At 41.3% G+C, this 12143-nt stretch overlaps 1 protein-coding gene across 1 annotated transcript in view; it reads left to right on the top strand.

Annotated features, from left to right (window-relative positions):
- Nucleotides 1–10318, top strand: part of hoxb7a (homeobox B7a) — a 14044-nt gene extending 3726 nt beyond the window's left edge. The window contains exon 2 of the mRNA XM_010741213.3: nucleotides 8768–10318. Within this exon, the coding sequence (XP_010739515.2) occupies nucleotides 8768–9051 (284 nt within the window). The 3' untranslated portion in view covers nucleotides 9052–10318. The remainder of the gene's footprint in view (nucleotides 1–8767) is intronic.
- Nucleotides 10319–12143: the final 1825 nt, after the last annotated feature.

Raw genomic sequence — 12143 nt, 5'->3', positions numbered from 1 at the left:
TTTTTTTAAACCACAAAACGAATATACTAAGGGGATACATATTAAATGGACTCGCTAAATTTCAAGGATTATGCAATTGTGTTTTGTACTTCAAAAATTCCAAAGCGCAAAGCACAATGTCCTTCCAGTTTGGTTCTTAGTGGGAGCCAAGTTCAAAAACTGAACCTGTGATGATGACATACTCTCCTTGTGAGCTTATATTGGTAAATGTTTGAGTGACCCTTTAACTCCAATTTTGACACTTTGTGCTTTCGTTAATGGACATAATCTAATATGGATCTAACATGTCAAACTTTGTCTGGGATAGAAGGCGAAAGTACTGGACTTTTTTTCCCATAGTTATACATCATATTTAAAACATCATTAGACGTTTCTAAGTTCTAAGAGTTGTTGGTTAGTCTTGGTTCTGCGTCAAAGAACAAGAATTTGCTGTTTGACCCCTTCATACATCACACTACATGGCACAGCTATCTATATGACTCTAAAACTAGCCTCCTATGCTGGGATCATACCACAGTTGTCTGACTCGGATAGTTTGCACTGATTTGATTAAAACACAGTTAGAATTTGCCACCATGGATTATAAATAAAAACACGGGAATTAAAATAGATAGAAAGACAAGAAACGAGATACAAAACCTGCCGGGTGTGTGTACTTACGTGACAAGCTCTATAAATTCAATCAAATCAAAATAAATGAGTACAAAAATGAATCAGCACAGATGAACGTGGAGTTTGGTGAATCTGGATCTTTAAAGTTGAATCTAAATCTTGTTTTGCATGTTGATCAGTTTGTTATGTTACTGCATGATGTGTGTTAACCGCTCTGCGTCAAAGCCAAACGGAGACTCCCATTTCATAAAAGTCACATCTGCTCAGTGTGAATGTAAACTAATCTCTGATTATAATTGAGCGTGCACGTGACGTTACGCACGGAATACTTGGGGCTCTTTTGTTTCCAATGTATGCGTTAACTACAGGGACAACATGCCAGTTGCCCTTTGGAGAAGCTATTGACTCCTGATGGCACAGTGACGACGAGAGGTTTTACGCTATGATGACACGTCCACCGGCTTTGCTTGCAGGCCTTTTTCGGTTTTTTACAAAACGAAACAATGCCTTTAAAAACGCATGAGAGAAGAGCTCCGGGTTCTATGAAACAATCCGTCTCTTTCTAATCATTTAATTTAATCTCTCTTGTTGCAAAAAACAAATCACTGCATTTTTACGCACGCATAACTCCTCTTGCTCTGTTAAAACATCCAACTCAGCGCGGAGGTTTTATCTTGATGAACTCAGTGCTGCGTGGCGAGGAAAGGTCAACGTCACGGGTACGGAACCACGCCACGGAGCAGAGCACCTGCACGCCAGGTGAGTTCTTCCCTGGTGCCAAGGAACCAGAACTAAGCAGACCTGAACTCCAAGTGAGGTGATTCATCTCGACCGGTCTGAAGAGACACTCATACCATCAGTATGATAAAATGTGCTTCTTCTCGTCTTTTTCTTTTCTGCTGGGATTTATAACAGACTTCTTCAACAAACCCGCTCAGTTTACCTCTGTTTGGTGTCTTCATAGCTGTAATATTTCAAGAGACACCGACACAGTGGTGGAAATATTAACCTGTAACTCTTTTGTTTTGATCTTAGTTGAATTAAAGAGGAATGCCGCCTCTTGCTGCACTCTTTCACTGTGAACGTTATTGCGGAATGATTTGTGTTTGGCACGTTTGACTGCTTCCTAAACGTCCTCTTACTGTTTACACGTCTTCATCTATTAAACTCTGCCTGCGGTGACACTGTAAGCTGGGAGCAACACAGCAGCCTGTTTTTGTTCTCTGCTGTGTGGTCTCTTGTATGGGTTGGGATAAGCGAACGACGTTCATGGAAAAACTTGGAGGAGGGGAGGCGAGGGGATCCAATCCTTTAGGCTTCTCTGCAAACTTTACGCACGTGCCAAGAGCGCCATTCCATTCCAGGTTCAATCAATAGAAACCTCTAGACGTTTTCTCGTTTTTGCGCACGACTTGACCCGTTTTCCAACCTGGCAAGCAGGACAGCAAAGATTTAAGTTAGAGCTGGATTTTGTCAGCGCTCAGCCGTTTTGTTTTCAGCTCAACATGCGGCTGGTGATTAGTGGACACGTTCCGAGCTGTTGCGTATTGATGTGTAATATAGTTGTATGTGTGTGGTGTGTTTGTGTTGCGGGCGGTCACTCCCTGTGTGTTGCAGCTAATTTCTTCCATTATGATATTGCATCCGGAGGGAAACCCCGTCGGCCATTGGACTTCTTGACATCACATGGACCCGAGGTCACGTGGTTCGCGAAGCAATGGGAGGGAGGAGGGAGTGGGGTGGGGTGACTTTCTTTTTTTCTTTTTTTTTTTTTTTGTGTGTAAATCTAGACAGTAATACCGCGCCAATATCACGGTGCCTCGTAAAAAGTCGACATCAAAAGCGCCCCGGGCCTACAAATCACCGGCACCAAAATTATGAGTTCGCTCGACTTCGCCAACGCGCTGTTTTCCAAATACCAACAAACCCGCTGCGAGCTGCTCCGCTCTGCTCTTCACAGACTCTCCAACTTCTCCCTGCCGTCTTCCTCTGTTTGCTCCTGCCGTGTCTTCTTCGTGCGCCCTCGTGTCCAGCGGATATCAGCTCCATGTCTCCGGTGGGGAAAGGGAGCGAAGGGCTCCCTCCCTCCCTGTCTTCTCCTTCCTCCCTCCTCTCCTCCTTTCCCTCCACCTCCTCTTCCTCATCGTTCTGTTGTCTCTGCCGGGATTAAACCGGAGCAGCGGGGTTACTAGACCCGGCGCGCATCCTTTCAACCCCGCTGAAATGCTCGCAGGAGGGGCGTATAGCGCGTCTGGAGCCGGGCGCTGTGCTCCTCTCTGCAGGATGCGCTATGGAGAGATTCTCCGGTCGGCCTCGGTTATGCACGGTGAGCTCGAGGCTCCCTGAGCCGGCCTGCAGGAGGCAGAGTATCCCGGAGCAGCACCACCACCAGCAGCAGCAGAGGCAGGAGGGGCTACCGATTTACCCTGGATGAGAAGCTCAGGTGGGAGAGGGAGGATGGAAAAGTTATGAGATGTGATGAGATCATTTGCGAGGCCTCACAGGTGAGCTGGAGGGAGGGGGTGTTTGTACTAAAAAGGTTGGGGTGTGTAGGGATAAGAGGGGGTGAGGACAGGGCTGGGTGGTGTGTGTGTTTTGTGTGTGTGTGTGAGAGAGCGAGAGAGAGAGGGAGTTGTGTGTTAATTACGTTAAACGCTCTTTAAACTGTTGGCCCGGTTGCGCAGCGGCCACTGCCGGGGCTGAACTATGCCTGTCTCTCTCTATCTGTCTGTCACTTTTTTTTACAACCTCTCTCTCTCTCTCTTTGCAGATCTTTTATGGCTCTGCGACCTCCATATAAACCATAATTTAAGACTTGGTGAATATTTATTAGGTGCTATTGTGTTTAAGAAGGGGACTGTGGAGCGCAGGGTGTCTGCAGTTTTATCCCAAACTGTTTTAAAGTGAAGAAACCTCCAGAGAAAGTCTTCTTCCCTCTCACAGTTATGGCGCATATTCAGTGTTTTTGGCTCGTGCTCGGCTCGGCCCAGCTCAGCCTCTCTTTACCTGACAGTTTCTGTGTTTCTCTCTCAACACTAGCTGGCTCACTGAAAGCCCATTGTGCTATTGTGCTGTCACCACAATCCGCTAATACTATAAACACTATAAATTGCAAATGGGTTTGATCTCTGAATGCCTGCCCTTTCCCCCGATTGTAAAAGCGGTTATTGTGCTACAGCAGCGGGCTGGATGCTGAATGGATGCGGATCCACGGAGCCTCGAACACAACACACACACACACAACACACACACACACACACACACACACACCCACACACACAACACACAACAAGCACAAGAGGGATTTTATGTTTGCGTTAAAATGCTGAATAAGCGCGTAAAACTGGGAAATGTGTTGTGCGTTCGTGCGTAAAATGTGTCTGAAGTGGAGGAGATATTGCTCTGAAAAACAGCAACTGTGGCAACACACAGGAAACACGAAAACTCGTACAATCTAAGGACGCGCGGGGACTTTCTTCTTTAGAGGCGATTTATATGAAATTGTGCGTTAAAGCTGGAATCATGTGGGGAAACAGGTCCAGTCACACAAAAAAAATGCAGATATTTTTTATTTCCACACACACACACACCACACACACACACACACACACACACACACACACACACACACACGGCTGCAGGGCTTACACTGAAATTATTCCTGGAGAAATCAGGTCCCTCCTCATTAGCAGAAAAACCTCCTGGTTTCATTTCCGTCGCCCACCATCCTCTATGCAACTGCCCAGTGTAGTGTGTGTGTGTGTGTGGTGTTGTGTGTGTGTGTGTGTGTGTGTGTGTGTGTGTGTGTGTGTGTGTGTGATGGAACAGGAATTTGACGTGTTTGCTATGTGATAAAAATAAAAAAATAAATTAATTATAGTATTATTTACTTCAGAGAAAGAAAGCGTCTTTGAAGCGTAATAATTGCACGCACCGCACACACACACACACACACACACACACACACACACACACACACTAAGGAGACAGAGTATCTGTGGTGTGTGTGAATGTGTGTGTAGATGGGAGGGGTTGTGTTGCGGTCGAAGCAGTCAGCCTGTATAATGAATGTATAGATTTTAATTTAGATCCGATTCCAGTCCGAGGCTCCGAAGGTGATTGGACAGAGAGGTCCCGGATGTTGCCGTTAACACTGACGAATAAGACAATCACGTGAGCGCTTATTAAAGGAGGCGCACGAGCTCTAACACAGGGACGCGCATGTGCACACATATGAACACACTAACTCACTACTTGTTTCATAAATGTGCTCTGTCAGTGCATGTGTGTGTGTGTGTGTGTGTGTGTGTGAGCACAATACGTCCCTTCTTGTTGTTGATTACCAGAGAATTCCAACTCGAGCTCGAGCGCGAATAAATCACAGCAGACAGCGCGAGAGCAGAAAAATATTACCAATGGAGATGAATTCTCTCTCTCTCTGTCTCGTCTCTCTCACACACACGCACACACACACATACTTCCACAGACATAGTTAGTCACACACACTTCCACGCTTCTGACACTCGGTCACACACACATACTGACGGCTGTCTTCAATATACCGTGGCGCGCGCACAAAGAGACGTAGCAGGCAGAAAAAGGAAACGTTACAGAGGGCTGTTTTTAAATACTTCACAAAAAAATAAAATATGTCACAGATACGGGGTACTTTCTTAATATGAAGATAAAAAGATAGCTTTGTAAATATCTAGACATATTCTTATTATAGTTTATTTTATAGTTTTATAGTTGTATAGTTTATAGTTTTTTCTGTGGATCAGATCATATTTTTATTGTTAGAGACAAAATAAAAAAAAGTTATTTGTTACAAACAACAACATGAAAACAAAAATTTAAACTGAACATGAACAACAAAGAAATAAACTAAAATAAAAACAAGAGTGATGTCAAATAAATAAATAAATAAATAAATAAATAAATAAATAAATAAAACCTCCAAAGTTATTTTATTTTTCTAATTGCTAACCTTTTAACCAGTAAAAGGTCCCATTGAGGTCAAAAATCTATTTTTCAAAAGCAGTCGTGGCCAAACAGGCATCAGCACAAACTGAGAACAAGTCAATTAAAATAAATACTAAACAAATCAAACAGTATTATAACACATTAACCCAAAGATTCTGTATCCAGGTCCTTTAAATAATTTCCCCCTTGGGATTATCAAAGTATTTCTGATTCTGATTCTGAGTTTCATACTTTTAGTAATATGTTCCAGTCTGAGGGTGCAGAGCATTCAAATGGACTCCTTGCAATTTCTGGCAACGTTTAAAAGAGACATGGAAGAAATCAGAAAATAAAAGCACAGCTGCAGCTAGAAAATTCATGAAATGTGCCTCCACAGTGCCAGTTATTATATGATAAACTGTGTGTGTGTGTCAGAGAAAGACACACAAGGACTTCCAATCATTTATCATCATCCTCTGACATTATTTGAAGTTTATTACAGCTCATCGTCTCACACACAGAAATACACTCACCACGCTCACAGTCAGCCTTCATTAACACAGGTTGAGTGCGTTAATAATCTTGTTTTACACCACAGAAAGAACTCCATGAACACTGACGTCACAACCTGCACATACCTTCGCCTCCCCGTTTTCATAATTTATGCATTTAGTGACATACACATATTTCTGTGCATCTTATTTCTCCACATGAGGTCTGAGCGTTGTTTCAAAGCCTCCTCCACACTGCCTGGATTTACCTGCTCATAGATAAATACATGAATCAGCCTTCAAAATACAAACCACATGTTAATGTCTGAACTGTAGATTCTAAACTCCCCCCTGCTTGTCCTCCCCTCCCAGGTTGCTAAAACTCCAAATGCAGAGGACATGACCTCGGCGTCCTCAGCAGTAGCTCCAGCTCTTGTCATGTAGTATGTGCAGCAGTCCTGCAGTGAGTGTAATAAAGCTCTTTCCTGCAGTGTCAAATTACAACCAGGGTCTACAGCAGTCTGCGTGGAAAGCTTGTAGAAGGCTTGGAAATCAATATCAAATCAAACTCGACTCATTTTCTGTCTTCAGAAAACAGTCGGAGGCGGAAGATTTATGATATCTCAGAGATTTATGTCATGTATCTGTGCTGCAGAGATGAGGTGGTCTCAGATTTACATGAGAAGGAGAAATGAGTTTTATCTCTGCAGTGTGTTCCTGCAGAATTCAGATTCTGTCCCAACACGACTGTGTATTTCCCTGTGCTCATGCACTCATCTGCACACCGTTCGCTCTTGCGAGGATTTTCCAACAGAAAATCTTCCATCACACATTCATGAGCCTTCACTGAACACCAGCTAATACCGTTCAAACTCTGCAGAAAGAGCCACAGAGCCGAGGCTGGTTCTTTACAGGCCAGGCTGCTCATTGCTTTTTATTGCTGCCGCTCAGATGACCTGCAGTCTGTGACTCCGAGATTCCTCAGCAAGAGCAGAAATGTTTACAACACCTTAATCGCGTCTTTTGTTGTGAGTTGGAGGAAGAATTTGAAAAATGCTGAGATTGAAACAGCTTCACAGGAGAAGAGGAAGAGACTTTAGATGTCCGTGTGGCCCGCAGACGACCTCTGAGGCTGTGAAAATGTGACCCAGTTTCTCTTTAACCTTCAGGCGCTGCGTGACCTCATCAAGACAGAAGGTCAACATGGTTTCTGTGGTCTTACTCAGCACTGACTCCAGCACATTTCACACTAGGAACAATGGATTTTTTTTTTTATCTTGGAATCAAATTAGAAATGCTCTGACATGTCTGTTGACTCTCAGCGTCTTTCTATAGATTATACATCTCTCTGCTTGTTTGATTTATTCAGGAAAAACACCAGCGGCCACAGCCGGTCAGATTTTGCCCTCTTTAATTATGTAGTCAACTCAAATCTGCGTACATCTCCTTTAAGGCCAAACACTGTGAGGTAAATATTGAACACTGGCCCAGACAGACAGCAGCTGAACCCACAGTTTGACCACATCATTTAGGAACTGCTTTACGGTGTTTACAAAGCCACAAGTCAAATGTGTTTGCCAGGAAGTGGAGGTGGCAACAAGTGGCTACCAGGTTTGGACTGAGGCTAGTGAACAGAGGCGTGATTTAGAAGGGTTTGTTCATTTATTTGGTAACTCCAAGTCATTTAAAAAAACATGGATCAAAACAGTCAAAATAGTTTAAAATGTTTGCTAAAGTTAGAGGAAATGACTCAGATGAACACCATCAGTGTATCCATTTATTTCAGAATGATAAAAATAGATATTAGTGAGTAAAGTTTGGTGTTGATGAAGCATTTTTCAAATAGTTCTAATATTTCAGTAGTCTGCGGCAGCCAGCTTTAAGCTGCTGGAACTTTAATGATGAAGTTTCCTGATAAAACTGAGCTCACTGCTGACACAATATGACTTCCTGCCAGGAAACGTGGAAGTAAATTTAGAAGTTTTGGAGAATGAAATTAACAAGAAAAAGAAAAAAAGGAAAGAAAAAGAGAGGAATGTTTCATAGAATTTGAACTGTATGTGAGATTGTAAATACTTCAATAAGAGTGACAAAATATAAATACTCAGTGTACTGTCTGAAACTTTTAAGTTAAAGTGTTTTCATGAGAAAAAAGAAAAGAGAAAAAGACAGACTGGATGTCCAGATTCATTTGGGTCAGATGAATTCCGGCTGAGAGACACCTGATCCAGCTGCAAACTGCTGGAAGACTTTTTATTATCTCTTCATTTTGATCCAGTTAGTCACACTTTTATCTCATTAAGTCAGAATTTAACTGAACATTTGACCTTTATTTACCCTCAGTATCTTTTATCGTTTATTTATTTTTATCTATTTGGCTAGAACAGGACGGAAAAGTCTCTTAAAGCTAATTATGAGTGAGTCAGTCAGGATGATGACATAAATCCATATTTGTACACTGCTTGTGCTAAATTATGACTTTAAACTTAATACTGTGAATAATATTTTTGAAATGATCTCATATAGATGTGACTCCAGAAATCTGAGTTATAATTATTTGGAATCATTTTATTTTCATCACTCCATCTGATTTTCTCATTTTCTGCCGAACCTGCAAAAAGCAATGCTTCATTGTCAGGCTCTTCATGCTCACTCCATGAACGGATGACTCACTCTGACAAAATGTCTCCTTCTGCGCGCAGGTGCCGACAGAAGGCGCGGGAGGCAGACGTACACGCGTCACCAGACCCTCGAGCTGGAGAAAGAGTTCCACTTTAACCGGTACCTCACGCGGCGGCGGCGCATCGAGATCGCTCACGCGCTCTGCCTCACGGAGAGGCAGATCAAGATCTGGTTCCAGAACCGGAGGATGAAATGGAAGAAGGAGAACAAGGGGACGGAGAGCGGCTCACCGACAGCAGCTTTGCCGACCGCTGAAGAAGAAGAAGAGGAGGAGGAGGAGGAGGAGGAGGATGAAGATGAGTGATAATATGTAATAACTGTACAGGACACTTTAAGACAACAAACCGTTTATTCTTCAGCTATTGAATAAAATGTGACCGTTTCATCCTCCAGCAAACAACTGCCAGTATGAACACCAGGCATTTAAAATATATATTACATTACAAATAATTCAAGGTGGTTAAACTACCAACCTCACTATATAAACATCAGATTTTTGAACATAATCATGGTGTGTTCCAGTTGAGCGCTGGATATTCATACAGAAATATTAATGTGATATCTGCAACAAAAAGGGACAAAGTAGCTGCTGATTTACTTATTGAAACAAGCATTTGTGTGGATACAAAGCGTATTGTTAGTGTTTATAATAAAGCTGCAGTGCAAGGTGAGCCATGCAGGGCTGAAATATTTACTGAATGTTATTAGAATATTAGACTAAAGAGCATTTATACTGAGCTCCACCGTGAGAACGCCAGCCATGAACGAATATTCTTTTTGCCTGCACGCAGTTTTCTGAATATTTCAGAAGAATATCACAAAATTCTACATTTTACTAATTTTACTTTGGACATTTGTTACAATAATCTCCCTCATGGTTTAAATATCTCAAAGCCGTCTCTACTTTCTAGTGTTGTTTTGTATTCTAGTTTTTTAAATTTTTATTTAAAATCAATTAGAACCACAAATATTAAAAGCCCTAAACAAGCCAACATGTTTAATATCTCATGACTTCAGCGTCCTCAGTGTTACTTTACAGCTGTGACTGCTTACTTGTGTTTTAAGAATCCTTTTCTTTTCTTAGATTTCAGTTCTAAGTGCTGCTGCTCAGGAAGTACACTGCCGAAACTCCTGATGTAATCATTCATATCAAACCTGCACCATGTATTCGATTAATCGACAGTGAGCGGATTTTAAAATAAGATTCTCTGGCTCATCACATCACATTAAAACTGAGCCAGTCACTTCCTGTGTGTCATTTCTGGTGATCATGCTTTTAAAAAAATATAATCATAGGCTCATTTTTGTCGTTGTTGTTTTCTGTGTTTGATCTGATGTTTTCATTTTGTGTGAGCTTCGTGGGTTCAGACTAAAATGCACTATTTTGTTCTTGAGTAAATCAATAATAATAACAATAAAAAAAAGTGAAGTGAGCTTGTTGTCACATCTCTCAGTCTCACTTTCTTCTGGAAACATAAACGGCAGCTAAAAACTAGTTTTATGACTACAGTGAGTGTGGACTGTCAGTGAGAGTAACACACACAGGTCAGGACAATGACAAGTCATCATTAAAGATGTGAGATGAACTTCAAGAAGAGTTGATTCCTATTTAATCCCGACATGCTCCACTGTTGATGTAGTCTCCATTAGACTGCTAATGTTGGAAGGAGCATATATGTAAGTAAATAAAAAAGAATGAACTTTATTAATAAATAGTTCCCAACATGTGTCATACATTGCATTCTGAACAGATGGAGGATTCTAGTTTTCCTGCTCGGTTTTCACGACATTTAGTGTAAAAGCAGCCCCCTATGGTCAGATATCATTCAACAGATAATAAATCTGATATGTAAATACACATTTGTATCGATTTGGAAGCCTTGTTTGATTTCCACATGTGAAGACACCTGAAAAAAAAAAAAAACCTTCAAACATGCTGTGTTTAATATCTGTGCTGCCTGCTCCTCTTCACGTGTTGCAGAAAAACACTTAAACTTCCAGGTAACATTATAATTTACACATGTGGCCAGTCCATTTGTTCATCCATTGAAGCACTGTCCCATAAGTAAAGAGTGTTTTGCAGAAAAAAATCCATTACACCTCTCTCTCACACACACACACGCAGCAACGGAAGCGTTATTAAGTTCCAACCATCCTTTATAGGTTTCACTTTGACTTGAGAGTGTAATCATGACTTCCACACATTATAAAGCACAGTAATGAGTGCCAGCGCGCTCTTAAAATACCCTCACCTTGTTTACAGGTTTAAATGTATTAATGCGCCTTCTCCCCCCCCCCGCTGTTCCACCTATTAGCTGAACAACATTCAAAGTTTCAGCGTTTACACTCGCATCTTTATTTAGCAGGAATGCAACCGGGGCTGACGCTCCCATCATCCCTACTGTCTAAACAAATAAGTAAAAAACAAAAATAATAAAATAAAATAATATAATATCGATTAGAAACGAGAACTCTAACAATGGATTTTATCTAATATTCAGAACGTAAAAAATGTTGACAGACCTCAAATAAATATGTTAATAAAGATGTTTTAATATAAAAGGGAACTTTCATCTCAAGGTGAGATGCGGCTGAAATCTTCAGAAAAAGAATGATGATGTTAGGTCTTTTATTTATTTATTTATTTATTAAATAATCCAGCCCATTGCGCGCATTGGGAACCTGGATAACTTACATATGTGAAAATACCTGTTTTGAAGTAACAACACCGACATTTCACTTCATTCATTCATTCATTCTTCCGACAAATGACACCGAAAACCTTGTGCACATTTTGTTCTCTGATATTCAACACAGAAAAAAAAAATGAAATAATACATAAAACATAATCTAATGACCAAAGTGCGCAAAAAATGCGCAAATTCTCATTTTCAAACAAAAACTCTGATAATAAAACTACAAATGTCCTTCTTTAAAAAAAATAAAAATAATAATAAACAGTACATCTGTCATCTTTTGAACTGAATTTCAATTACTCACATATTCATTATCTTTAAGCAAGAACTGCCCTCTAACCTCCCTGCTAACCTGCCCATCTGTGGGCTGCGTCTTCACCTTTTACCTGAGTTACTTCACCTGCAGCTTTATGCGTAAAACATCCACGTCTGCTCCATTCAAGCTCCACAACGTTTCACTGAATCCAAACCAAATATCTAGGAGACTCTGGCTGCATGTAGGAACCTAAAAAGGAAGACGAGTTGGAAAAAGTGGTGGTGGTGTTTGTGTGGTGTGTGTGGGGGGATGTTATAGCAGGTCCTAATGTCTTTATTGCGTCCATGAAAAGGCCGGAAACCCCAATAAAAGCAAGAAACACAAAGAAAGCAACAGAATGGGCATCGAGCGGCCTGTTTGTGCCTCCTGCTCTGTGATGTTGCT

This window comes from Larimichthys crocea, chromosome XII, assembly GCF_000972845.2.
Source record: "Larimichthys crocea isolate SSNF chromosome XII, L_crocea_2.0, whole genome shotgun sequence".
Taxonomy (NCBI): Eukaryota; Metazoa; Chordata; class Actinopteri; family Sciaenidae; genus Larimichthys; species Larimichthys crocea.
This window is presented reverse-complemented; position numbering and strand designations above follow the sequence as displayed.